Source organism: Passer domesticus, chromosome 7 (assembly GCF_036417665.1).
Source record: "Passer domesticus isolate bPasDom1 chromosome 7, bPasDom1.hap1, whole genome shotgun sequence".
Taxonomy (NCBI): Eukaryota; Metazoa; Chordata; class Aves; order Passeriformes; family Passeridae; genus Passer; species Passer domesticus.
In genome coordinates this window covers 48,671,537-48,699,029 of record NC_087480.1, presented here as the reverse complement: position 1 = coordinate 48,699,029, position 27,493 = coordinate 48,671,537, and the positions used below count along the sequence as shown (strand labels likewise).

Here is a 27,493-nt window from a genome sequence, read left to right as displayed (position 1 = left end):
AGTTCAATGTCTTTCTTACATTGTGGCACCCAAACCTGTCCCCAGCACTGGAGGTGAGGCCATCCCAGTAAGGAGCAGAGCAGGACAATCCCTCTCTGGCCTGGCTGGTGATGCTGTGCCTGATGTCCCCAGGACGTGGTTGCCACTGCTGGCTCAACTTGTAATCAGCCAGGACCCCCAGCTGTTTTCCAGCCTCTTGTCCTCCAGTCTGTCTGAACATCCAGGGTAGCCTCATCCCAGGTGCAGAATCTGGCACTTCTCAATGTTGGACTTGCTGATTGCCCAGTCCTCGAATTTGTCAGAGTCTCTCTGCAGGGCCTCCCTGCCCTCCATGGAGTCAACAGCTCCTCTCAGTTTTCTATCATCTATGAATTTACTTAGTATCCCTTCCACTCCTGCATCCAAATCATTTATGAAGATGCTCAAGAGCACAGGGCCAAGAACTGAGCCCTATGGAGCCCAACTAGTGACAGCTCACCAGTCTTATGTCATCCCATTTGCTGTAACCTTCTGTGCCCCACCTGTGAGCCAGTTACTCACCCATTGCATGATATATCATCAAGTCTTCCTTTCTTTACCTGTTTCCATGTATATTAATACGCTGCCTGATAAGATGATTGTGCTTAGATCTGAACAGGTATTTCCACTAAAAACCAGTGTTATCTCCTACAGTCTCTTTTTAGCAATTTCTGTAGTGAAGATAATAGGAAAAGGTCTGACTTGTCTCATTTGAAAGTGTTCTAAAGTTCAAGCAATAAATGAGATATTTTCTGTGCTCTGAATTTTGCTGTAAGAAAGTAACTGAAAATCAGTTTAAGAAGACGCAGGGACAGAATTCAGATAGTGGTAATGTGTGGCTTTGTAGGCTAGGTATATGTCCACAGACTGTGTGTTCACTCAGGCTAAATCGCTGAAACACGTATCTTGTTTTAAGAATAAGAGGATATACACGTGACAATTTCATGCACAAATGCACAAGTTACTGTTATTTCTTGGCAGTGTATAATGGCATTGCCCACAGTCTGGAGTTTCATTTTGTTCATCTGTGCTGTACCTCTTTAGTTTACTGATCTACACACACAACACACCCCGACCATCTGCAGTCTACCTGGGGACACAGTGTGGTGTGATCCTCTGCCTCAGCTGGAGCTGTGCCTGCCTCGTTTCATTGTCTCCCCACCATACTGCCTCTGGCACACCTACTCCTTGAGATGTTTGGGAGAGAGATACTTATCTGATTACTTTGTGTTTCCACGTTTAAATTTGCATCACCTGCATAATTTTGTTGTGATCTTGCTTACCTTACAGTACAGTCTTTGTGTAACTCCTTCAAGTCATTGCTTGTGTCTCATTGTAGCCTAGTTTTTAGAACGCTTTCACCTCTCACTTAGGTCCCAGGAGGAATTTCATAAAAGATGCAGAAAAAATTTTTTTCCACTTGTATTAGGTTAGTTTTTATTTTGAAATGGAAGATTGTTATTAAGTAGGAGGGAGAGCTTTCCTAAGATTTTTGTATAGTGATGGTGGCAATCAATGTACTCCATGTCCTGTGCTAATGAGCTGGAAGGAGCAGGATCGCCTCTGCAAGGAGGGGACTAATCTTTGTTTTGAAGTGGAAGTAATTTTCTATGAGGTCTGTCAGCAAGAGATTAGTCTATTTCAATTTAGAGTCAATTTAGGCCTGTACCTTCCTAGGCTGGTTTTGTTTATGTGCCACAACTTAAATCTGCAATACCTGATTACCTGATTTCTTGGCAGGATCTGAGAAGTAATGGGAGTATTGCTGTGCTCATTATTACAATGGTAAATGTATTTGGCCAGTAACATTTCATGTGCCTTTTTGTATTTCCTACCAATACAGGTAGAAGCTCCATTCATACCAAAGTGCAGAGGTCCTGGAGATACCAGCAACTTTGATGACTATGAAGAAGAAGATATTCGTGCTTCTCTAACAGAAAAATGTGCAAAAGAATTTGCTGATTTTTAGTAGGAGTAAGAGGACAAGATGACATCAGGGCTCACATTGGGATCTTTGCACTCTGTTAACAGATGAGGTGGAGCTGAGACCATCATATGTCAAAACAGTTACCTAGTTACTTCATTCCACAAAGCTGACTGAGGTCTTTATTGCCATCTTCCATGTGTGCAGTTTGCACCAACCCTTCTAACTAGGCACAATTAAGCAAGCACTGTTTGTGCAGTAACACAGAATAATAGACCACTTTCCTACTTAACTTTGGTTTCTGTCGTTCTTTGTTTCTGTGTATTGTTCATTTTCCCCCTTTGAAATGAAGTAGTTTTTTACCCAAGAATGCTCCATTTTATTTTGAATAATGTATTATTTGTGTGAGTGAAATGGAAGGTGTTGCGGCTAGTGTGATTTAGACTGAAGTGAAAGATAAATGTTGCTTCTAGTCTGTGCCAGCCAATAATTCATGTCTGTCTTGTGTCTGATGCTACAATTTATAATAATTTTTTAGTAGCTCAGACTAAACCTAGCCAACATTTTTAGCATTTTTGAAGGTAGTATTTATCGCCATATAAATGTCTGCTAAATTAACTTAAAAACATTTCTTCCTGGAGGCTGACCAAAATTCAGTAGAATCAATTGGATGGCTTAAGTAGGGGACAGTAGCTAGACCCCGTGCCTTGGTTTTCTACATCCCTGCAGTTTTCGTCACTGCCTCCTTCCTTTGTATTTCCCACCTAGGCAGTTGGCAAGTTGCCATAACCAGACTGTACCATGGAAAGCTTACAGTCTCGTGAGAGGGAGTAATTCCATCTGGTCTGGACTTTGGACCATATTAAACCAAGTCAACTTACCAGCATTTCAGTTGGCAGGTGTGAAATGGCTTGTTTAAGATCAAGAACCCTAAACTCTTAAAGGAAGTTTTGGTCAGTACTGTAGAGAATTCATTTTGATTCACTTTTTCTTCTTCTGTTTTTTTCTTATTTTTTTTAAAGTAGCCAATGTTTCGGCTCCCAAATTATTCCTTGCTTCAAGCCTTTTTTGATTAAAAAAGGCATCCATTAGAATAAAAACCATCATGCCACAGAAAGCAAAATGCGCTCTGCCATTCGCTATGAAAAACAAATGGTTTAGCAAATGCAAAATAATGTTCTAGATGCATCGCTGGATGAACACGGTTATTTTTTGTTAGCTGTTAAGAATAAGAGGTTATTGCCAAGTTTTTATTCTGGTATACTATATTAGTAAACTGAGGATGGAGTACTGCTACAATCATTTTCTTTTTAATTACAGCACTTCATTCATGAAGAAAAGAGATCAAGTTTAAAAACTGCAACAGCTGAGTTTATTATAGTTGCGTTGTGTCTTCATTTCTAACCTACTTTCTTTCAATCAATCAGAATGTATGGTCACACAGATACAAGTATTTGGGTTTAATTATGTTTTGTATACTCTCACCAACTGACTTAAAAGGTATTGCTACCATGTGCTAGCTTTGGGCACTTTTACACATTTATTTCAATGTTAATAATCAGCGGCTCAGCACTTTTTTTGGGGTTGCTTTTAAACTTATTCATAGTAGTTTTATTTGAACACTTGGTTCTGGCTGTCTCAGTGACCTGTCTTAAAACAGCACATCTAAAAGTTTCAACTAGACTCATGTTTTATGATAAATTTACATGCATACAAGGATGAATTGTTTTTTTAAAAAATGAGCTATATTGATACATAGCCATTGGATTTGTTTGAATGCCAGTGCAAATAAACTGCTGGCGTTCCTTCCTTTTAATCTGTACAACGCTCCTAAAAGAAAGGCCTTTGTAGACATTTTACAAAAGAGTATGAAACATACCACCCAATGTTCTGTCTGTTTAGGTTGTTGAGCATTTTTGCACAACGTCATTAGGAGGCTGACACTGAATGCAGTCTTTGTCCACCCATATTTACATACATGCAAGAAAAGTATAAGATACTTTGCTGTAGCAAATTTTATGTAACAAAGATATATCGTCACATTAATAAATTTAAAGAAATCCTTTGTATGAAAATGTTAAAATCTTTTGTATTTCATTTAGACCAAGGACATGCTGCTGTATGCTAGCTGTATGCGATAAATTCTACAGTAACTTTGTTGTCGTTTATGAACTTTAAAAGATTTTAATAAATGTTGAAGATCACAATTTGATTCTGTTATGATTTTAATTTTTAATCATTACATTTATAGGTCTAGAAAGGTTCAAAGATTTTTCTGTTCTGTAAAATACTGTAATCATTCATCTTGCGTGTACAATAAGACAAAAGTCTAGGAAATTGGTTCTGACATGTCTGTCTGATATCCAGATTAAATTCTACACGGGCATAAGTGGAAAAGTCATCATAATGCCATGATATTATGCTATTTTTTAATTTTATGAAAATCCTGTTAGAAAGTGAAACACTTTTCCAATATGGCATAATAGACTTCAGTATGGAAATGAGATTCTATTTTGGAAAAGGAGGGGAAGTGTGCAATTTCCAAGGCATTAGTGAGTACATTTGACAATGTGAGTATTATACAACCCTCTCATTTAAACACAGTCATGAAATATAACTACAGAATATTATGTTACCTGTATTTAATTTGAAAAATCCTTTTCACAATATGGAAAAATTGTATATCTATGACAGTAGAAGCTTGTTAATTTTACACATTTGAGGAATTAAGTGTTGAACTATATGGTATATTTTAATTGTACTCTAGTTGTATGTAACTTTCATTTCCAACATAAAGGATTGTATCTCATTAAGTAAATTGCTTTTTTTATTATCTTGTCAGTTGCATTAAAACCCTTATTTTTAAATCCTTTAAAGTATTTTACTAATTTTTGCAAATAATTAGATGTTTTTAAGTGCTGCAATAGTGTGCAATAGTAAACATTTATATACAGAAGTGCAAATTAAATTATGTACAACACTTGTGCTGCTTCTTTGTGAATCAGAATGTTGTATGATGACAGTTGTTGCACCTCCCCACATGTGAGCAGGGTTTGAGAGCAAGAGGAAAAGGTTATGAAACCTACTACACATATGAGTTGGGGCACAGTGAGCTTTACACTAACTAGGGTGTCTGGAGAAGGTGATGTGGAGATCATTAAAGGCATTGTGAGAAGTCTTGGACTTCTTAGACAATCAAAAGCAAGCAAGGTGATCATTAGCTTCAGTATTGTTTGTCTTCATTTTATTTTCATTCAGACTCAATGCTTTTTATTAAAGATAATTGCCTGTTTTTAAACTGTCTGCAGATCCCGCTGTACAAACTTTGTGCTGTGTCTCATTGTGCTGTGAAACAACTGATAGAAGTAAAGACTGTTCATGGTCTTGGCATTGTCTGTCTTGAGGCTTTTTCTGCAAGTGGTGTTTGGAGAGGCTCTGGTGCCTGCTCTGTAATGCAGCTCCTCCTCTTGCCACTGTCTGAGCCGAGCTGTGGCCTCTGTGCTTCTGCTGCTGTACGCCTGCGACTGCGGTCTTGTGTTCTTGGTTTCCTGGTACTACTGCTACATTACATTTTAAAGACCTTTGTACTTTTTCTAAAGCTGAGCTAAAAAACCTGCAAAAATACTGTCTTCTGCTTTTACTACAGCTCCTAAACGAGCACAGCATGCTGAGCCACAGATTTGAAGGTGTCATTCAAATCTGTTCTGATTTCCTGCATAAGGAGGACTTATCCCAGATCAGAATTGAAGAACCATTCTATAAGAAACTGGTAAAGAAACCAATTCCATTCTCTAGCTGAGGTGCATTATAGCTGATCTGGATCTGTTTGATGATATTAAAAAAAAAAAAAAAGGAGAGAGAGAGAGTTTGACCACCACAGTTTTACAAGTGTGGGTCTTGCATACATTTTAAAAATGTTTTTCATGGAAAGGTATTTTCATGAGGTATTGACTGATTTAAGTTCTTTAACAGAAAGGTAAAATACGAGCCCCTAACTTCAAGCTGGGCAGTAAAAGGGTTAGAACTCCACAAGGATGTTTAAACACCTTACAGATAGTAAATGTTTGTCATCTTACATAGGGATTATGTGAAGTGTTGGATTTTTTTAGAAGTGTAAGATGGGTACCTAGAGGCAAGACAGGATCTCAAGATATCTTCCCTTTCTGACTTCTGAATTTGATGATGAATAAAAATATTAATTAAATCTGAGATCTAGTCACATTTTTACCTCTTTATTGTTTGGATTTGGGGAGGGGTGTCGTATGACAAAAAGGGATGCCTGAAGAAAACTTGCCTATACTGAAAATGTATTTTATCTTTATAATTGACTAGCACAAATAGTGTAGTCCCTTAGAGGGATAAAAACAGCTTGAGGTTTCTATGACATCATTAGGATCAGTTCCCAAAAGTGTTTCAAAGCCAGTAAAAATTCCTTTAGAATCCTTCAGCTTCATTGTGCTGTTCCCTCCCTTGGAGGGTCAAGTACCAATGTCTTTGCAAAAACATATTCCTAAAAATTGTGTGTGTGTGGCTCTTTGCTTTGAAGCTTTAAAGAAACATAGTTGTGGTGTTCATGGACATGAGCTGCTGTCAGTGAAGCAGAAATGGAAGAGCCAGTGACAAACTTGCACATTTCTTACTGCTGCTAAGCTTACAGGTCTAGATTGTGATGGAACACACAGTGGCAATCTACTGTTTCATGGCAAGGCTGCAGCACAAAAACTCTTCAGGATGAAAAGTTGGAGTTTGAGAAGGGAGGTGAGTGATCTGTTCCATCTGTAGGCAACCACAGTAAGAGGTGTTTTCCTTTGCTGGGAGGTTGTTATCAGACTTCTTCCTTTGCCTTTGCTTCCAAGGTGCTGTGGATGATCAGAGAGGACACAGCTGTAGCTATGTTGACACAAATGGAGCAAGGTCTCAGCAGCCTGACAAGCAGTGTGGTACGTTCTGAGTGTGTTCAGTAAGTTCCAGGAAAAATTACTGCTTACTAGGGCAACAAAGAGAAAATTGGAGTGCTGGAAAGGCTTGGTTAACTGAAATTCTTCCCCCACCAAGGTAATTGGATTCAATTGAAGGCAAAAAAAAATATAAAAAAAATCCAAGACTTCACTTAGATTTAGTGGTGTATTAATGCTTTGGTCTACACAGCAATATCACAAGAATACCAAAAGTATTGCTCTTCAATTTGTATCTACATTGCTACTTTGAATATGTAGTTATCTAAATAACAGTTCAACAAAATGAATTCTTGATGGGATGTCCTTTCACTTTCCCCCATCTTTGCCATCCTTCTACTTGATGCTTGCATGAACCGGGGATCTGAGTGTCAGGACTCTGTTAATGATAGTTAACACCCTGGATGAGTAAAACATGGTTCACCTATCTCACAGGCATGTTCATTCAGGTTAAGTAACCAATATGTAATCGTTTTACAAATGCCCAGTGTTTATAAAGTGTCTGTTTTCAACTGCCCCCCCTAAAAAAAAGGCACTGTGTGTCCTCAGTTAATACATTATCTTTATTTCCCTTTTCCTCTGGCCATATGCATTGGGAAGTATGCATCTGGCAGGCTCGCTTACCAGTGAGAAAAACTAAGAGGAACTGAGCAGGCAGCCTCAGTAAAAACATCCCATTGAGGCAAAAAGAGGATCACAGTGGCAGAACACGTGATGTAACGGGGTGATACAGTTTGTTAGTGCATGCACATGAATTCATCTCCAGAGTGGTTCTACTTCCACAGAAGAACCACTCCAGAGAGCCACCTCCCAAGGCCACAGCACCCACAGCTCATGGATTCTGGAAAGGAATTTCAGAGCAGGACTGAGTTTGCTGCAAGGGATGTTTCCTGCCAAGATAAGTATTGCAGGGAATGCTGGGAGGAAAATAACTCCCTAAAGTCTCATGAACTTGTTTGGTCTTTTTTAAAGCCACTCAAGGAAACTTGAAATATCAGCACAAATTCTTTTTCACTTGGGATTTGTACAACACAAACCTCTGCTTTAGGGCATACCTAGTGTTATGTCTGAAGTTACTAAACTCGTCTTAATTCTGCTACTACATATTGACTAACAGAACTCAACTCTGACTTTTCTTGAAGGTTTTTTTTTTTTTAATGTTTCAAGTTACTGCAAAATCCTGTCAACTAAAATCATAAAAGGAGATGATCTTTAAGGTCCCTTCCAACCTAAAGTATTCTATGATTGCATCTTCAGGAGCTTTCCACAACCAATTGCTCTAGTTACATTTATTTGCCAGTAGATGTCACATTTACATGGTGTGGAATGCTGTGTCAGAAATGTCAGCTGCAGAGCACAGTAAGAACAAGACTCTTGGAAAGTATTTAAGAGGAATAGGGAATGAAAAATTTAGATTGTACCAGTCACATAACATATCAGGGAATAATACATGCAATACCAACCATGAGTATGTGTTCTTTGTGTATTAGTAGATTTTGCCTTTAAATCCTTCTTGAGTTAATAGTTGCAATATTTTGTACTTGTTTTCATATCAACATAAGCAAAAAAGGTTTTGACACTAATTTGTATGAAAGCATTTTTGCATAATATGTGTTATTGCATGGATTATATTAAAATGTCACTAAAAATCCCTGATTGACAGTTCCTATTTCCATTTGAAGCTAGAACCAGAGGGGAGTGTCTGTACTGATAGCCCACAATCACCTTTCTATTTTATGTGCATTTGAAACTTCAGAAATTCACTGTTTTTAACCAAAGATGGTCACCAATACAAATTGAAAAGTGTTCCTATGCTGATTTGTTAAGTAAAGAGTATTTATAGTAGAGTGGATATAAAATTTTGAGTTGGATGGTAATCAAATTTAGATATATCTCTACTAATTATGTTTGCAGGCAAAAGAACAACTGTTTATATTTTTCTGAATTATGTGATCACCAGAGCAGTTGGAGAACAAGTTACAGCAAATGTGCTCTTGAGAGCACCCGTGATCAGAGCCTCATCAACCAATTTAAGAGCTGAGTAAGTTTTTAAATTATCGGTTTAACTGTTACAATCTTAATGCAGAACTGTTAAATGTCATGTCTGCTCATGTTCAGATGCATCTGGGTTTGGTTTATATCAAAGGAGAGAGTAGAGGGGAAAACAGGATCATCCGATATGTGCCTGGAAGAACTGCCCCCCTGTAACAGCGCTTCCTTTCTTGCAGTCTGTTTTGGCAACCACTGTCCTACCAAAGCAATGTGTGCATGCTTTGAGCTTACACACTCATGCACAAGTCATAGGGATGTCATTTCTTCTGGTCTGCTCGCAGTTCAGTGCCTAAGAGCAGACAGAGCCCCTGTAAGCCCCCCAGCACAACCAGTGAGAGCTGCAGAAAATGCCCTTCCCTGGGTCTGGGGTGCTCTCAGAGGGCTGAGCAAAGAATGAAATGCCAGACTCTGCTCTTCCACACCTGGCATCACTTCTGGCAGTTACACCAAAATAACAACATGGAGAAAAGATGCCGGTATTTGCTGAGACATGGTCGCTTTACAAATCTTAAAAATTTGGATATTTCTGACAGTCAGGTTCTTCACTCCCATGAGAAGAGCTTCCCAGCAAAGTGGGGAAAAAACTAGCACTAATTTTTCAATGTACTCTTGGAAATGTAGTTGAGATTTCTGCTTGTGTTTTGCTGACACATTTCTGTCTGTAACTGTTTTTCTGAGTGTATCATCATGTTGTGCTGTTTCATTTGCCTCACTTCCTGCAACCAAGTGCTACATTTTAGATTTCCCAGAGAGGTAGTAGCTATTTCACTGAGATGTCTGAGCCATGTTTGTATAAAATGTTTTTATCAGCCTGGATTCCCTTTAACAGTGCTGGTATTTCACATGAATACTTTTTAAAAGCTTCTTGCTACATTATTACAAGCTGGGCAAATATGTGGCAGGTATTACTGCTAGTATGGGCACAATGAGCCGTGTTTATACAGCGATTTTTTAATATGAAGTATAAGCTTTAAAATAACAAAGGTTTAAGTCTAGACAGAAGTTTTATTAAATATGAGCAACTACTACCATAAGGAGTTGCACAACAAAATAAGTAGGGCAGGAAATTCTCAGTGAAGTGGATATAATTCAGGTGCAGGAAGATTTATTTAAGCAATTCAGTCTTGGAGCAAAAGCATAAAGGTGTCACTGGCCTTGCATTGTAGTCAGCTACCATAGGTGTTCATTTTTAGATTGTATGAAAAGGGTGCAACTCCAGTCATCTTACTGGAAATTCATATGATTGTGAGAAAAAGGTCAGGTAATGCATATTGTATCAAAAGTACCTTAGGATACTAAAGCAAAGGTTTCAGGGGCTCCCCACCTGGACAAAAGCCAGATCTTTGCACCCCTGGCTGGTGGGTGAGTGTGAGCAGTGCTCTCCCTCTCCTGGCAGCCAGGGGCTGTCACTGCCCGCGCTGGGCACCTGCAGCGCGCCCAGCCCGGCAGGCACAGCTCCCACGGGAGGCTGTGCAATCCACAGAGCTGCTCTTCACCCTGTGGGAGAGTGCCCAGGGAACTGCACAGAAGGGGAATTCAGGCCCACCGGCTGCTGCTCTGGTTTTGTGCTTAACACACACTGAGCATGACTGCCTCGAAAATGAATGCCAGGCTGGTACCGAGTCGCTCTGCTGCATTCTGGCCATGGCTTTTCTGCCTCCCTTCCCTCCTCACTTGCTTAACACCATTGCTCTTTAGCCTTTTGCCTAGGCTTTCTGCAGAACCTCAGACAACATGACAATACCCAGCCGTGCAGGACACCCTGGCAGGCCAGAAGGGGATTGTGAAGAAGACAACAGCGTGGTTGTTGGAGGACCTTCCTGGCCAAGACAGGAATTGAAGAGAGGCATTTCATTCCTGGAGTCCATGGGCTGGGAACTGTCTCTCATTCCTCCCTGGAGTGCTGAAGTGGAGAAGGGAGAGCAGGACAACAGGTATGAAGCTGTTGATACTGTGGAGAAAGGTAAGTGGCAAAAATCCATTAAAGCAAACTAAAAGTACTGTGGACAGGGGTGGAAAAGACCTTAAGTGAGGAAAGACAATTTTCTGAGAGTAAAGTGCTGAGAAGTTGCAACTGGAGCAGTAACAGGGATTTTTCCTGTTTTTGTGTAGACAGGAGCTGCCAGGAAAGGACCCTTTGGATGGAAAAGACCCTTTGGATGTCTCAAATCATCAGTACCATACAGGTGTGATCAAAGTGTAGTGTGGGGTAAGGGGCCTTTCAGAGCAGACTGGAAAGGGAGAAGGCACTGCCAAGACCCTACTGCAGCCAAGGGTGCAGCTTCAAATGTCCTCTCCTGGAAGGTGAATGTACAGAAAGGAGAAAGGGGAACAAGGTCAGAAAATGCAGACCACAAAAGGACTGTGTTCATTCATATGTTTGAGTTTATATAAGAATGTAAATACCAGAGAAAGAGACGTCAAATATTGCACTAAACAATATTAAACTAAAGATTATTACTACAGGAACAAACAGGTATAAACTGTTTATATATTTTTAAGTTGTAGATTAAAACTTCTTCATCCCCAGCAAAGAGGAGCTGGACAGAGCCTTTCTGCAGAGTGGGCTGAGATTCCTCATGTGCCCCGAGCCAGCGCCGGGTGTGAATGGGCTTGTGTCAGGGCTTGGCTGTGGTGCCAGGAGATCAAACCCCATGGCCTGAACAGTCCCTTTTCAGTCTTGTATTGCTAGGAGGGAAATGATGCAAAAGGAACTGTTGTTAGTAATGGACTGGATATAGCTGTACATTAATTCAGTTTGCTGAGCAAACTGCCGTATTACACCCGTGCCACTTCCATACTCATGGCAAAAGTTACTTAGAAACAGCCTGTGCCCCCATTGCATTCCCAGGCTGCCAGTGCTGGGCGTTACAAGGACTTGACGATCTTTTGGCCGCAGCCACATCTGGATGAAATCTCTCTGGTTTACTTTCTCCTTCACAATGAGCAGCAGGAAGCACAAACGATGGCGATCAGCCCGGAAATGTCTCCCTGAAACCCCAGAGGAGAAGCAAGCATCTCCCACGTTTGTTCCACGCTGCGGTTCAGGTGCGGGCGGCACCGGCAGCTCCCAGGCCGCCCCGCCGGGCCGTGAGGGGAAGGCCCCCGCGGGACTACAGCTCCCCGCGGGACTACAGCTCCCAGCGGCCCCCGCGGGACTACAGCTCCCAGCGGCCCCCGCGGAACTACAGCTCCCAGCAGCCCCCGCAGCGCCGGCGGCTCGCGGCCTGCACGGCGTCTCCTGCTGAGGGCGCAGGGCTTTCCCGAGGGCTCTGAAATATTCGGCCTCTGTTGGCAAAGGAATACGTGTTTCACACAGGGCTAGATCCATTCTGCTCTGCATAATGCCACCTTATCGAGAGGGGTTTCCCTCAGTGTGAAACCACACAGGTCCTGTGTTATTTTCTCACTCAGCTTCCCCAATGCATGGTTTAACCATGGGTTTTTTACCCAGGGCACTGGAATGAAGAAGGTTCAAAGGGCTTTATTTAGCCCTAGGGAGCTGAAATTCAGTACCCTCTGCACAGCTAGCAGGGTGCTACACTCTCCTTTGCCACATTTTGTCTTCTACTCTTTGACTGCCAGGGACAAAACAAAAGGATAGGAAGGATTGCAGCAGGAAACTGGCATTTTTCAATACCCAGAAAACAGGGTCCACTGGTGTCTGACACCTGCACTGACCTTTGCGCGTTTCCCCTCATGTGATAGTAGAAGTTCAGACACACACACAGGACAGACCCTTTGACCTGGATCTACCAACCTTGGTCTCACCTGGTTCCCCTAGATGGCATGGAAACTTTCTTTTTGGCCATAAGTGGGGTGCAAAGAATCAAACAAAAGGCTAATTCACTTTTCTGCTTTATCTCCCTCCAGACATAATTTTATTACAATTAAATTACCTTACTCCAATGAATGAAAATACAGGCCACAGATGATATTCCACACTGAATTTTTCCGCAACCCCTTTCCTTAAAATTCGTCTCTTTGCGGTTCAAGGTCCTCTGGAAGGAATGCATGCACTGTGTGAGCCTCACTTTGAATACTCAAAGGATTAACTGAAGAACATGATGAAAGGGAGAGTGTGAGTAAAATAGCTCGTTTATATTTGTATCCTCAAATGTCAGTTCATTACCAAAGTTAGAAACCAGCTGATGCAGAAAACTCATTATGGCATCATTTAGAATGGTTATAACTTTAGAGACAGACAAGAATTGCCTTGCTTGGCTCACTTGTCCAACACAAATATGCCACATTTTACAGTACACTTTGGGATGGGAAGTAAAGAGGGTTTTGTTTAGGGCACAGTACACTTAATCCTCTATTTATTTTGTTTATCTGCATTTATTTAAATCCCAAAGCAGTGAGGACTGTTACTGCCCTCTGTTCTCAATGCTTCTGTCAATATTTGAGTGCCATTACTCGCAAAGCTCCTGCAAGCTCTGGTTATTTATCTGACAGCACATAAGTAAGACAAAATGAAGTGATTTGGGAAGTTGTGTCTACAGTCCTTTGCCCGAAAGTCCACTTTGCTGGTAATTTTAATGCTTGTAACTGTGCCTAGTTAGCAGTTACGTGAGCTGGATCTCCATGAGCCAGGGTGCAGTAACTTTGTCTGGGAGTGAGATGGATGCAAAGTGCCTGGGCCAGCCCCAGGTGCCCACTCTGTCTGTCCATGCCAGCTGGGCACTCGTGCCAGAGCTCTGCAGAAACCAGGCCAGAGTCACCAGTAGGTTCTGTGCAAATCCCCAGGTAATTTGTGATGTCCCCCCTTGCCTTGCAGCAAAGAGCAGGCGTGTAATTTGAGTAGCTTGGCTCAGAAGGAATTTTTTTAAGTAAAACATCCCACAAATTTGAAGTAACCCAGCCTGTTACAGATAATCAAAAGGTCACAACACCCGATTAGTGGCTGGGATGCAGCCTTGGCTAGAAAGCCCATGTGTGGGGAAACAGGGTGTGTTGAGAGTCCTTGCTTGATTTCCCTTGCACTGACAGTGCATATAGGTAATGCCTACATGCCATTAGAAAACATCAGCAATCAAGGAAATACTGAAGAGATTAAAAAATAGCATAAAAAGAAAAAGTGTTGTTGCCAGAAAAACTTGACAACTTTTGTATTAAACTCTGTGGGTGAGATTTTATTGCCAGTGGGACACTCAGTAATTTGTAAGCTCTTTGAGTTGATTCTCTCCGTACAGTAAATCCCGTGGGTATGGTCTCCTTGTGAAACACAGTCTGGAGCTTAGACGAGTAAGGTCTGCAGACTCAGTGCCTCATGTCCTCTCTTTTCCCAGGGCGGCCGGTGGCACGGTGGGGGTGACTCGGTTGTGCTGTCCTGGGTCACTCCTCTTTCCCCATCACCCCGAGCCTGCAGCTGCAGGAGTTCCACAGAAAGCCTAGTGTCTGCTACTCACAAACGTGTTGACGAACTCGTTCTAGGAATTAATTTTTCTAACTTTATCAATTTGCCAACATCTGGAGACTCCTACTTCCTACCTTGTATAAAATTTCCTCGCCTTGATACTGCATCCTTCAACGACTAGGGATTTGTTTCCTGTCCGTTACCTGTAACACCCCGCTTGTTAGGAGGAGCAGAAATGTCCACAAGGAGGCCCCAAGAACCTCAAGTCACGAACCGAGCTCGGAGCGCTGCTCTCCGGCCGTGTGCCGCCGGCAGGTCCGCCCATACCGGCCCCCCGGCGCTGTCCGCGGCCCCCAGCAGGTAAGCGCCGCCGGGGTAAGCCGCTCGGCGGAGGCGCCGCTCGGTGCCCGCCCGCGGCCGGCCCCAGCCCCACGGCCCCGCAGCCCTCCCGCGCCGGGCGGGTCCCGCGGCGCGGCGCCTTTAACGCGGCGGCCATGACGCGGGCGGGCCGTGTGTGGCGGGCGCGTCACGGGCCCGGGCGGGGCCGCTCCCGGTGTCACTCGGAGCCGCCGCGGAGCGCCCGCTGCCGCCGGGGGGCGGGGGCCGCGGGCTCCGCCGCTCCGCAGCAGCCGGTAGCCATGCGCTGGTTTAGTTGCTCGTAGGTAGGTTTTTCTGCCTTGCTTCCCTCGCCCCCAGCCAGAACTGACAATGAGGTGCAGTGCGAGCGGGTGCCCGTGAGGTGCCGAGCGCGTGTCACAGCCCGGCGGAGCCCCTCAGCCCCCGCCGCCCGGGCCCGGGGGCTCCGCGGGAGGTGCCCGCCCCGAGCCCGGCGGCCCCGGGCCGTGCGCGGCCGCGGCGCGGGGCGTTCCGCAGGTAGGCTGGTGCGGGTGTCGTCTGCAGTCACCTCAGGTGAACCGAGAAGTGATTTCAGGGAATTCGTGGAGTTGTTTGGTCAGCGGTGCAGCAAGAAGCATCTTTTCGATTAGTTTGTAACTGTGTTCTTGGTGCTTTACTCGCTTCTTCGTGTATAATAAAGGGTCTTCTTTTTTTTTTCTTTTTTCCGTTTTTTCCCCCACAGCAATATTAATTGCTATTCTCTGTTTTTGCCAAGTTTTAGCTGAAGAGCATGATTTCCCTATTCTGTATCCCAGAGCTTTGAGACATTTCACTGGCGTCCATTAATGCTACAGCAAGAACATCCTGAGTCCTTGGTCCGTTCTCTGGTGCTCTCTGAAATAGAAATGGCTTACTTGAGAACAGAAAGGAAAGGCTTGGGTTATTTCTGCATGTTCTGTGGAGTGATGGAAAAGATATGTGGTGCAAGTACTCCAGCATGCTGCAAGGAAGGAAGCAAACTGGATTTTCTCCTGTGTCCTTCATGTGCTCCTTTCCTTTTTGGAGTTCAGTGTAGCATACCTATAGAAGAAGCTGCTCTAGTGCAGGAAGGGAGGTCTTATGGATGACATACTGATTTAGGCCTCAGGAGTTTGGGGCTCAATTAGTAACTCTGTTTACGAGTTTTATTTGCACAATGGGCATAAGTGACATGATCATTTGTATCCACGTCCACATTTGTAAAATAAGGCTATGGATTTCCAAACCTTTCTAAAGATCTTCCATCTGTTTGGATCCTCTGTATCACAGGATGACTGAAAACCTATCAAGCTCTCTTGAGACACAGCTATATATTGCACGTCAGTCTCCATGTATATGAATACATCGTTTGATCAAAATTTTATCACTTGTGAAAAGGATTAAATGTAGTATTACTTTCCTTGATTTTCAGGCAAGAATTATTTCACAGAGCAACTTTCTTTTCTAGTTCTTTAGCTACTATCAGCTTTGCCAGGCTTCCAAGGAAATCAGTCTTTGACAGCACTGTTGCTCTCAAGTGGAAAATGCATGTGTCCCTGTAGAATGCTTGATTCTGTTACATTACACTGCACTGGTCATACTACCAGTTATTAAACACAGCTTTTTTTTGCCTCCCTATCGATCAGTTGCTGAAGTAAAACTTCTGTCCTCCCCATGCTAACTGTTGACATGGAAAACAAGGAAAATGGCTCTCTGGATGTCAAAAAGTAAGTGTTCCTTTTACATAAACAGCACATGGGTTTTGAATGTAGTTTTCCTTTGAACTAATGTGGTTGGCAATAGCGGCCACTCCATCTTTGCGCATTTCAAATCCTCCCTGTTCTTAATGACTTCTGTTGTGTTTCAGCTTTGAAATAGAAGAGTCCAGGGCACTGAGCTGATTAAAAGTGATATGTGGTAGGACTGTATAGCAATGAAGAGATGTAGAAACTAGTAACTTAAGTTAGGGGTATGTTTTTTCTTTTCCTCTCGAGCAGACATGAAAGCAGGTGGTAGCACTGTAGCCAATATTGTGCCTCTGCTCACCTGTCTGTTAGTGGCTTTGGTGAACCAGTGCCTAATGAGAGAAGTGTCCTGTGTGGAAGTTGCCTCTCTGTGCCCTTCCCTGCTGACAGCCCACCTGTCTAGGGCTGAGAAGTAGTAACAGTAAAAGATTTAGGTGTCAGTTCCCTTCTGAAACAGATACTTTAAGCTGTTTGTTGGAGAAGCCTGAAGTTGCTGGCGTTTTATTTCAGACACAGAGTGGGAATATGGCAGAGACATGATATGTACTGCTCTACAGCTTTCTTTTGTGTGGTAAATACAGGCTAAGGCACAGAAAGCTTTTTGTAAGCATTCATTTAAGGTCAGAAATCCTTTAATTAGGACTAGCAATTCTGAATGATGTTATGGTCCGAGAAGTGAAATTCTCTGTGGAAAAATCTGGCCTTGCTGCTTTTGGATTACAGAAACCATGGTGAGAGAGATGTACACATATGTATAAATATTAAAGGAAAAAAAGACCATAAGGAAAGGTACTAGAGTGAGCTCTTAGTCTGTTGTCAAGCTGCAACACTTTGTGCAGCTGCACCTCATTCTCTTTCAGATCTCCCTTACATAAGCTATCCAAGAAAACATGACAGTGTGTAGGCTACCAGGCACTAGAGTGAGATAAATAATAATGGTCACTTCAGGCTACTGATAAAACACCTGATTATGAAAAGCATCAAAAGATCTGATGGCAGCCATTAAAATCATCATCCTCCCCGTTTACTTGAGATGCTGGCTACACCACACCAACATAAAGAGCATTCTTCTATTCAGTGACTATGAATAATTATCATGTGTCCCTTAGAAACCACCTTCCCTTTGACAGGCTGGTTTCTACAATGAGCACTCTGGGGTAGGAGGAGAAAGAGACAGTCAAAGCAGAGACAGTTTACGTTTAATCATTTTCCCTAAGGCTTGGGTGATAAAGACTCAACCACTGATTGCTAAGGTGGCTTTTTAGAGTGGATGGAAATTGTATTTAAACTGTGGGGCTGTGGTTTCTAGATGAATGTATATTGTATGTATGTGGGCATATCTACAAAGGAAGTATTTGACACTTTCCTGAAGTGCTTATAAATAGGTTGGATAAAATCTGTTTGTGCTCAGCTGTATCCTTTCAGACCTTGCTGCTTCTGCCACATGATGGCAATAAAGGCACAGGGACAGTGGTGAAAAACAGATGAGCCTAATTTTTATTCATTGTTAGTGCATCTAGTATTTAGTTTCAAAGCCTAAAATGCCAGTCCTCGTAAGATTTTAAAGCATCCAGGATGTGTGGTGTAAGCCAGTGTACGGCTAAGCTGTGGATGTTATATATTCCTTGTCTTGACTAAAGAATGGAGCCATGTCAGCAGCACTGTGAGGAGGAGACTAACAAAGTCTACAAGCAAAATGAGCATCTGTGTGGGTAGATGGGTTAAAATCCCGCCAGCCTCCAGCAGTCTGCCTCATGCCTTCCAGTCTTCTGCAGCTGTAGCTGTGGAAATTTGCTCCACTTGAGGTCCAGCGTGATGCTAATCCTTGAGGCAGGAACTTGCAATTAATTCCTGTGATTAATTAATGACTGAGGTAGAGCCCCTAAGTCATTGCAGTTGCATCCTGGATGGGGCTGGACCTGATCCAAGATGTAGTTCCCTAGTGATAAAAGAGGAGCTACAAGAAAAACTAAAGCACTTGGGCTGAGATAAAAAATGGTGGAAGGAGGGTTTGGGGCCATATTTAATTTGAAATTAAAGTGTTTGGAGAAGTAAGCAAATTACAGTTAGGTGATACTTTTACAGACTGAACCTTTTATTTGCTGTTTAAGGGTTAAATTCAGTTTAGGCTTTTTTTTAACTAAGTGGTTGGAATTTTGTTTATTTATTTTTTAGTAAAAAATGAGTAGTTGAAAGTGACAGTCTGTGTCCTAAGGAAAATGCAGAGATTTAAATTCCTCAAATGCTGCTTTTATAAATACGTGCAGAGTTTGTGTGGCAGTTTTCACATTTTACTTCTTAAGTCTCAGAATGTGCACAAATAAGATTCCAAAGAATCTTATTTGGAAGGCATTCTTTGATTTAAAAAAAAAATACACAGGAAAAAAGTGCTGTTCTGATAAGGCCAGATAGTCTCATTTTCAATTTTGCTGAGTGTTGCTTTCTGTGTAATCACAATCAATGAAGCCATTCATGAAGTAAGTTATCCTGTGATGAGCAAATGTAAGAAACTGTTTCTCATTGCTCAGAGGTCTCTGATAAATGAAAGAACCTGCTTTTAGAAGGCCCAGTGTAGCACAGACTGCAGATGATCCCTGTGGCCAGATTTTGTTGCCTTATTGACAGACACGTTTCAAGAGTCTGGGGACATGCAAAAATGAGTCCTTCTTCCCAGGACTCAGATAGTTGTAGAAATGAGAATGTTGTAGAAACACCAATGGGAGGCACTCTATGTAGAGATTACATTTAGATGCTTTGAAAGATGGTGTGCCCTTTATTCGCCCTGTTACTTTGCTGAAAAACATACAAGTCCAGGCAAGGCAGAGATGCTGACAGTTGAAAAAAAAAATAAATTGGAGGACAGAACAAAAACATTGTCATGGGAGTATAATCTGCATTTCTTTTCCAGCTGGTGCTGTTGAAATCAAAGTCCTGCCTCTAAGCTTCAGACCAGAAAATGGACAGGATTCTGACACCTGTCCTAATCTGTACATTTTCAATATTACTTTATTCGCATTATGGTTAAGCAAATATAAAGATGGAAAATTTTTGGCATTATCTTCAGGACTTCTGGTTGGGGAAACATGTTAAAGCAGCTGTCTCTTTGATACCTTGCTGTTCATCCTCATAAATTTCAGTAGAAAAGGCAGTCAAGCTCACTATGTGGCTTTTTTTTCCAAAAATTTTCAGATACACCAAGGTTATCCTTGTGATAGAGTGATTACAGTTTGAGGAAAAGAAATTCAGGATAAGGATAGTAATATGAATGTTTTGTTGGTTTTGCTACTGTGGAAAACAATTGCCCGAGGTTAATCACAGAAGGAATTAATTATGATTGTGTTTAACAGATGTTTTCTCAGATGCACAGCTATTTAAAAAGTCCATAGATTTGTCCAAAGATGACTCTGACAACAGTTTTGGGAAATTTTCTATATTGAGAATTAGTGCAATCATTTGGTGACTTTTTTTTGTTTTGGTTGGGGAGTTCTGTTTGTTTCTAATTGATTTGTTGTTGCTGTTTTACAAGGTAAAGATGCCTACCAGTAATTTCTACCCATGTTACAAGGACAGTCTCATCTGTGTAAAGGATAATCCACATATAATTCTTTAAGTACTTGGTAGCTGAAAGCAAGCTGCAGGCTTGAAAGGCAGGAGTTTGGTACCCCACGTATGGCAGTTCTCATTCTCCAGCAGCAAAGACAGCACACTTGTAGGAAGATCCTAACTGATTACCTCTGGCTGATGTGAAGATTCATATACTTTCTTCTTTTCTGAAAGGAGAGGGGTCTCAGTTTTCCCCAGCATCAGGTCTTTGGAATGTAAAAGAACAGGTGACACTGTTCCGTATTGGAGTGGGGGAGATGTATCAAAGAACACTTTTCCTGCAGAAACAAGGAAGGAGGGGGACCTACATGAGGCATGCACAAAGCAGCAGCAGATGTTCTGCACACCTTTAGTGATTACTTGTCTGCGTTTGCACTTTGCAGTTCACTAGAGAATGGGAGACCTCTGGATCCTGCTGACTGGGCTGTTACTGATGTTGTGAATTATTTCAGAACAGCTGGATTTGAAGAACAAGCCAATGCTTTTCAGGAACAGGTAAATCTGTTAGCAAATGCCTTTTGACTGCTATCAGTTTCTCACACTGCAGATTTTTACTGTGGGCCTGGTTATATACTGTAAAATGGGAGAGAAAATCCCACATTAATGGTGGGATTTGAGTCTGTTATTGGGTGACAATGCATGGGACTGTGATCTCCGAGTAATAATATTGTTCTGCAAGCTGTGGGTAATTAGTTGGAGTTTGTTTAAGATAGAATTCAGAAAGGTGAGAAATCTTAATAAATTTTCTGGCTTGAGCTCAGTCTCCCTGTACAACCCACTCAGTTTCACTGTCTTGTTATTTAAAATGTGAATAGTGTTTAAAATGTGAATTCCCATCTTTCTTAGTGTATTGTGTAATTGCACTCATGAGCACTTATAAAACCTGGGGCTTCTAAGCAACAACATGAGTGTGAAGGCATAGGGTGAAAAAGGGGCTGCTGTGTTGCATTGAACTTGGCAGTACAAGTGAATATGAAAAGGACAAGTTGACAGTAAGTTGGCAGAGGAGCAGCGTGTTTGTAGGACTCAGTCTGAGAAACAGGTTGAGTCTTTGTTTCTGGGCCTTGTATCTGCTGATACTAATGGAAGGCTTCTTTTGGTAGATTAGATCAGCAAAGAGCTTAACAGTCAGGTGGCCCATTGTAACTCACCTGCCAGCAGCTGGGGCTGTGTGTTAGTGGGGCAGAATTGAGAAGTCAGCGAACCTGGCCTGCAGCCCACCTGTTCCATAGAGAAGTAGGTTCCATCAGATTGGCAGTTCAGCACCTCCTCAGATAAGTCTGTAGGCTTGTGTGTGACTACCAGGAAATTAGTCACCCACACTTGTAATTAGTTATCAAAATAGATGGCTCGACCTTCCAAGGTACTGAGCTGGTGCAGGTTATTGGCAGCTTTGCAGGAAGATTGTACCTTGCAGGTGAAATAACATCATGGCTGGTCAGGTTAGTGTTGCTGACCTTCAGCACCACGGCTGTGAAATCCGATCTCATCGTAACTGATGCATATACAAAGTATCTAAATTTAGTTCTTTGTTCTTGAGGGTGAAAAGCTTGGCCTTGGGTGTTTCTCTGGCAGGTTGCAGAGAAGGTTCTTTCTGCAGCTGCTGCTAATTTTTCAGAATTTGAAGATGAGTGAACAGGCTAAAAAGGAAAATGTTTAAGTGTGTCCATTCCTTAATAACAGCCTCCATGTCACAAAAGCCCTGGAAATGTGGTTTAAAAAAACTACATAGGCAAAGTAATTGTGGTCTCTGGGAGTCTTTTCCTTATACTGACAGATAGCTCTGACTTCCATCAAATATCTTGACCTCTTTGCCTCACAGCTGGCTTGACAATAGTATTGAAGTAATTACTACTGATTTTGCAGCAGAAAGGTGAGGGTAATGTCTGAGTTTTGGCAAATCAGTTTGCAACAGCAGCCTTATAGGTTTTATTAGTATTTTGCAATGAGGATAAGTGGTTTAAGTAGAGTAACTGAGGACTCTGCTGGGACAGCCGTGTGCAGAAATGTGGCGGCCAACTTCACTTTATGCTAAAACCTTGGAGAGAGAGGCTGCAGCTGCCACCAGGATGTGGCCAGGAACTGAGGGATGGATAATTGCAGCAGAAGTCATTGCCACTTCTTTCCTCCTCCTTCCCATTAGCAGAATGAGAAGCACCAAGTGCCTGGCTCTACGTGCCAGGTTTGCCAGCCTATTCCCTGTCTGCACCAAGAACAGCCCTATAAACAGTCCTGTCCCTAACTTCTTATCAATGGTGCTGTTCAGTTTCTTCTACACTATTTGCTACCACTAACTCTGTGTTCTTACAGTATTTTTTTGTCAGGATCTCCCAGGTATGGCAGTGCAGACAGGTTCATTTTGAACCCTTAGCCATCCTCTGTCTGTAGAGCACCAGGCATGCAGCTGCAGTTCTGGCCATCTCTATTTTCCTCTGTCATTTGCAGTTGCCTGGGCCCCAGAAACCTAGTTTCATTTGATCTACTGCCCTGAATATGTACTGGAAGAGGAATGAGTTTGTTAGCAGTAAAGGAAAGTATTCAGTTTCACCTACTACACTTGGAAGTTGTTTTCCACTGAACTGCTTCAATAGGGGCAGCACAATGGTTTCCTTACAAAATATCCTTAGCCCAGAATGTAATCATGACATCTATTGTTACACTGAGCTTTTACACAACAATAACTGGGTCCACGCTTTCTTTTGATGAATCTGAATACATCTGGACTCACCTAAAACAAGTGGCTCAAAAGATCTTTAAGACCTGAATTTTTCATACAATACTTTAAGGATAATTAGAAGGCATTTTAAGGGCTGCAGAATGTTTTATTAAAACTATTGTAAGTGCTGGTAAGAAGTGATGCTTGTATGATGATTATCTGTTATTCCTTCTTGGAGTTCCACTGATGTCAGCAAATCAAAAGAGCTCACTGATGAAAAGAGATTCAACTGAAGGATGTTGCCCAGTAACAGAAATCCATAACATCAGCAAGCAAATCAGACAAGCCAAGAAGTTGGGGACAGAGGATACCTGAAGAGGGAGGAGAGCAGTTGCAGGATGAGGGTGTGGACTCTTCCAGAGAAATACAGCCTGCCAGTTTATGGCTGAGCTTTCTGTAGGAGCCCTGGAAGCACAGGGGACTGTGGCTCACTCTAAGACTGAAGCTGTTTACAAGGTCTCAAGGTGTGCTTGTGCTCTGACCTTTGTTATGGCCCATATGGCTTCTTGACCATTTTGTTGTGATAGCCAGATATGCCCAGGTGACCCAGTCTGGTTTGCTGGCCTCACTGCAATGCCCTACCAGAATGGAAACTGGAGTTTGACATCAGCTGGTGTCCACTGCTGCTCTCTGGCAGAGCCACAATAGGGAGGAGCCCATGAGTGTGTTGGCTACTGTGCTCTCGTATTGACTTACTGTAAAACTTTGCACTTCTCAGTCACTTAGAGCAGAAGGGGTGGTAGGAGGACTTGAAGCTTAACCAGTCTCCTGGTCGTTTGCTGAAGACAGTGTGATATTGGTGTTGAGGTCATCTTGGCACAGTGGGGAATTAGTTTGCTTGAGTTGTGCAGAGAAGCCTCTCTGCAGTTAACATTAAAAAGACATGCTGAGAGCTAGCATTGAAATTGCACCCTGAAAAAAATCCAGTAAACAGAGAAGTAGCAGAAAAAAAGATCAGAGAAGACACCAGAGCATACAAAATCTTACCTGGTGCAAAAAAAGGGTGTGACAGTTCTGCAGAAGCAGGTAAATATGGAAAACTTAAAGGAAGTGAAAGAGGTAAAGCTTACAATTCACACAAAGATAGAAAACATGAACTCTGAATATGTAGTCACTCATTCCTACACAGATGTGTTTGAAGAATCAGTTTTCTATTCAGTGGAAGTCTTAGTAGTTACCAGCATTTATAGAAAACACAGGGAACCCTGTGGAAGAAGAAGGGAAAGGAATAGATGCTTTTTTCCTATTCTTGGAGTTTCTCCTATTCCAGGTACTGGATTTACTCCATTTGGATCCTACCAAGCTGGAGGCTGTTCTTCCTCCATAGCATCGTTGAACAGCAGCAGAAAAGGCAACTTCAGATCGGTCATAGCAATGAGCAAAACACTCACTGGTGTCAAAATTCCCACAGAAAGAATTGTGACGAATGGAAAAGAGAGGATAGAAACTGGTTTTAACCATTTACATTCTCCACAGTAATTGGAAAGAGGCACCTGCTATAATTGGGTAAAAAGTTATTGGAAACTTTTTTCTTTTAGAATTACTGTTACTCTGTGCTCCCCTGAGGGATTAGTAGTTGTATACATCTTGGGGATATTTTTTAAAAATACCACTTTCAGCTGATCTTTGACTATGTTGTGGTTTGTCCGTGTATTTTGTATTTATAAACTTTATCAAGTTTTAAGAGAGATCAGTCTTGACAAATTCCTGCTGAGCTCTAATAGAAGTCTTCTTTTCATGTTGCATTGTAATCAAGGACGGGATCTCTGATATTTCCAAGATAATAGTAGGTAGTGGAGAGATGTGGATTCTTTCTCTTCCATTTTGACTTTGAAAATTATTTAGAGGGAGTTTTCAGGCATATGTCAAGGTTTTAAGATGGAAAAAAAATCCAAAGCCTACAGGATTTCTAATCTAAACGGGTCAGAAAGTCAAGGTCTGAGAGGAAAAGAAATCCCACCATATCTGTGATTTACAAGAGCTATTTTAAGCAGGAAAGTGTAGGGGTTGTTGAGATCTAAAGTGGCAAGTTGCTGCTTTTCTCGTCTTCCCTTGAAAGTAGAGGAAGAGAAGTTCTCTCAGTGTGTCAAGCTCCAGTTAGGCCCTTCCAAAATTTCTGATTGCAAGAGTCTTTTCCTTTTTTTCCCCCCACAGGATGTATGGGAAGGTTGGCCTTTTAAAGAAGGCACCTGAAGTTATTAGCAGATATTCACTAGTTTAAACTTGCATATTGCTGTCAATAGTAATTCTTCTGAAAGGCACTTCATAAGCTGCAGTCTTAGGAGTATCCTTCCCTAAATGGCTGATAATTAGGCATTCTTCACTTGTACCTATTAATTAGAAAAAGGTTTACAAGGAGGGAATTTTGAAATTAAGCGCATTTGGATTTTGTGCTTGCCTAAATAGTATTTATGCCTTAGTCAGCACAGGTGAGCACTTGAAAAGCAGACAGCAAGCAGAATCTAGCAGCTGTGAACATGGTTTCAGGAAAATCAAGGCTACTGTTTTCCTCACTGATCCTCTATAGTAGTATTCCATTTGTTGCATGACTGTTCTCCTCTGTTAGATTTGTATACTTGTCTTTATCAATTCTTTAATTCTTCTTATAGGAAATTGATGGCAAATCATTACTGTTGATGACAAGGAATGATGTACTGACTGGACTTTCATTAAAACTGGGGCCTGCGCTGAAAATCTATGAATATCACGTAAAACCTCTACAGACACAACATCTAAAGAACAACTCTTTATAGCTAATTGTCTAATTGGGGTCATGCTGTGCCTCAAAGGAAAAATAAGCAATTTGGTTTCATGTGATGGAACTTTGTAAAGAGAGAATATATCTATTAAGAGTTTAAACCAAATTAGAATATATATCCTATTGGATAGAGCTGGCAATATACTATATACTGAGTCTGAGCTGAGAGAGGTGGTGTGTATTTTTTACATAGTACATAATGATTTTCTCTTTTAGGAAGTGTCAATGAGCATGTTGAGATAGCTACATCACTGTATCCAGAACAAAAGGGAGGTATGTCATTCTCATTTTTGAGCCAGACATGTTCTTGATTTTATTAATTAAGATACCAAAAAGTTAAACACAAACAACCCCAAAGTTTACATGCATCCTTAGAGAAAGGAACCAATTAAAGTAGGCTTTGGTTTGCACTAAAGACCTACTAAAATTATTACTACTTATAATTTCAGGATGGGCCTGACACTTGCCAAGTCACCCTTTTTTGCAGAGGGTCCTATTTTAACCTTATTAAGGTTTACTCGTGGTATGCTGCAATGTTTAAAGCTGTACATAGAACTAACATAACTCCTTCCATAGCAGAAGGTGTTGCTGACAGGTGAAACTGAGTTGTGTATTTTTTTGCTGTCCTTTAAATTTTCAGCTTTTCACCTGTTTTTAATAGTAGTCCTATGTAAAATATAGTTGGTTTTTAAGGGTTTATGTTGCTTTGCAAACAAAAAAAGCTTCATTTTATTCCTTTTTTAATTTATGATTGTTTTCTAACATTATGCAGAAATTTGTAAAAAGTAAAATTCTGCACATTTTTAATATTGTCTGTCTTTGGTGTTGTAATGATTGATTTTTTTTAATGCTTAACACTTTGAATACTTGTTTTAAGAACTGAAAGAAGCTGTCTTGTCATCCTACATCTCTGTTAAAAGAGAGTCATGTTCAATCTGTTTGTACTGGTTCCCTATTTGATAGGTTGCTTGCTATATCCCAATAAAACATTGCTTTTGTTTGGATTCAGTTTACTTTACAGATCTTTTACTTTCTCTGTTATGGTATACTGGAGCTCCTTTTCTCCATTTTCCTATTAAAAAGGTACCAAAATCTACTTAAGATTCTATGTTCTTGTGATTGCTTTTAACATTACCTACCATCATATGTAAAGATTTAATTATTTTTGTTCTTTCTTCTCTGGTGTTACATACTGCTGAAGGAGAAGCCCTGGCCACAGTTCACCAGTAACATCTGTGTTTCCCTTACCCGTGTCTGGAGCTGTCAGCGGTGCGGAGCTGCTGTGCTGGCCCTGGTGCACAGGGTGGGTCCATTTACCCCAGAATGTATGAGAGACAGCCCAAGGATGGTGCTAAACCCTGTCTGGGCTCACCATCATCTCTGGCCCAGAGGGCTTTGCCATGACCCCAGAAATGGGGAATGTGGGATTGCATCAGTGATGCTGAGCTGAGGAACAAGGAAGGAGCAAATAAGCATGAGAGTGTGGTGAAAGTGGAAATGGTGTGGGGGAAAATGGTGAGGGGGTGCAGCTGGGAAGGGAGAAGGGTACTCCCTTCTGCCAAGTTGGGGACAGGATTCAGGGAGAGGAAGGAGAAACTCCTGCCCTCTCCTGCCTGGGTAGTGGCCCTGTCTTCACTTTGACTTGGCCAGGTGTGAGGTGGCTGTTCATGCTTGTGGTTGCTGGTATTAAAGGGAGAAAGGGGAGAGAAAGGACAAAGCCATGCTAATAGCTATGCCATAGGTGAAGCTCATGCTCTGTTACATAAATATATACAGCAGCATGCTTTCTTGGATTCTTCCTAACCTTTACATGGTACAATGTATTTATTTGGAATTTGAGACAATAGGACAGAGATGTATTCATAATTTCTTTGTCTCTTCCTTGTACTGAGCTTACTTCAGGTATTGGTCTATTAGCAGCAGGTTTGTAAGTCATGGTCTGAATTCTGTTTATGATTTTATTTATAGTTTGGTCATGTCCAGAGACACCTGCTGGGAGTAGGGCTTTG

At 41.7% G+C, this 27,493-nt stretch overlaps 3 protein-coding genes and 2 long non-coding RNA genes across 18 annotated transcripts in view; 4 read left to right on the top strand and 1 right to left on the bottom strand.

Moving 5' to 3' along the window:
* The window catches only part of PRKACB (protein kinase cAMP-activated catalytic subunit beta), a 71,834-nt gene extending 67,685 nt beyond the window's left edge, over positions 1–4,149 (top strand). For all 8 annotated transcript variants that reach the window (XM_064428479.1, XM_064428471.1, XM_064428476.1 and 5 more), the window contains one exon: positions 1,862–4,149. In XM_064428479.1, the coding sequence (XP_064284549.1) occupies positions 1,862–1,987 (126 nt within the window). In that variant the 3' untranslated portion in view covers positions 1,988–4,149. The remainder of the gene's footprint in view (positions 1–1,861) is intronic.
* A 2,353-nt stretch (positions 4,150–6,502) lies between these two features.
* Positions 6,503–11,417, top strand: LOC135305150 (uncharacterized). Its single transcript, XR_010366427.1, has 5 exons — positions 6,503–6,700; positions 6,799–6,882; positions 8,812–8,938; positions 10,648–10,883; positions 11,062–11,417. It is a non-coding gene; the product is annotated as an uncharacterized LOC135305150 (long non-coding RNA).
* Positions 11,418–11,426: 9 nt separating this feature from the next.
* On the bottom strand, positions 11,427–12,969 carry LOC135305147 (uncharacterized). Its single transcript, XR_010366423.1, has 2 exons — positions 12,849–12,969; positions 11,427–11,637 (listed from the first exon to the last, which is right to left on the bottom strand). It is a non-coding gene; the product is annotated as an uncharacterized LOC135305147 (long non-coding RNA).
* SAMD13 (sterile alpha motif domain containing 13) lies at positions 12,891–26,491 on the top strand. 4 transcript variants are annotated; one of them, XM_064428490.1, is made up of 5 exons: positions 12,891–13,030; positions 14,241–14,668; positions 16,309–16,389; positions 20,394–20,505; positions 25,336–26,491. In XM_064428490.1, the coding sequence occupies exons 3-5, from the start codon at positions 16,337–16,339 to the stop codon at positions 25,477–25,479; spliced, it is 309 nt and encodes a 102-aa protein (XP_064284560.1). In that variant the 5' UTR covers positions 12,891–13,030; positions 14,241–14,668; positions 16,309–16,336; the 3' UTR covers positions 25,480–26,491. The 4 variants fall into 4 exon arrangements, with proteins under 4 accessions (XP_064284560.1, XP_064284559.1, XP_064284561.1 ...); XM_064428489.1 differs by lacking the exons at positions 12,891–13,030; positions 14,241–14,668 and adding an exon at positions 14,817–14,970; XM_064428491.1 differs by lacking the exons at positions 12,891–13,030; positions 14,241–14,668 and adding an exon at positions 14,977–15,181.
* DNASE2B (deoxyribonuclease 2 beta) overlaps positions 16,371–27,493 on the top strand; it is a 34,736-nt gene continuing 23,613 nt past the window's right edge. For 2 of the 4 annotated variants that reach the window (XM_064428483.1, XM_064428482.1), the window contains exons 1-4: positions 16,371–16,389; positions 20,394–20,505; positions 25,701–25,757; positions 26,686–26,787. The gene's annotated coding sequence lies outside the window, so the exon portion shown is untranslated. Of the gene's footprint in view, positions 16,390–20,393; positions 20,506–25,700; positions 25,758–26,549; positions 26,568–26,685; positions 26,788–27,493 lie in introns of those variants that run through there. The other 2 variants (XM_064428485.1, XM_064428484.1) reach the window with 2 other exon arrangements.

Excerpts from the sequence above, each read along its gene's own strand:
- SAMD13 (XM_064428490.1), top strand. The coding sequence starts at position 16,337 with ATGCTAACTGTTGACATGGAAAACAAGGAAAATGGCTCTCTGGATGTC. Across the intron at positions 16,390-20,393 it reads GGCTCTCTGGATGTCAAAAA|TTCACTAGAGAATGGGAGAC; the intron begins GTAAGTGTTCCT and ends TGCACTTTGCAG. Across the intron at positions 20,506-25,335 it reads CCAATGCTTTTCAGGAACAG|GAAATTGATGGCAAATCATT; the intron begins GTAAATCTGTTA and ends TTCTTCTTATAG.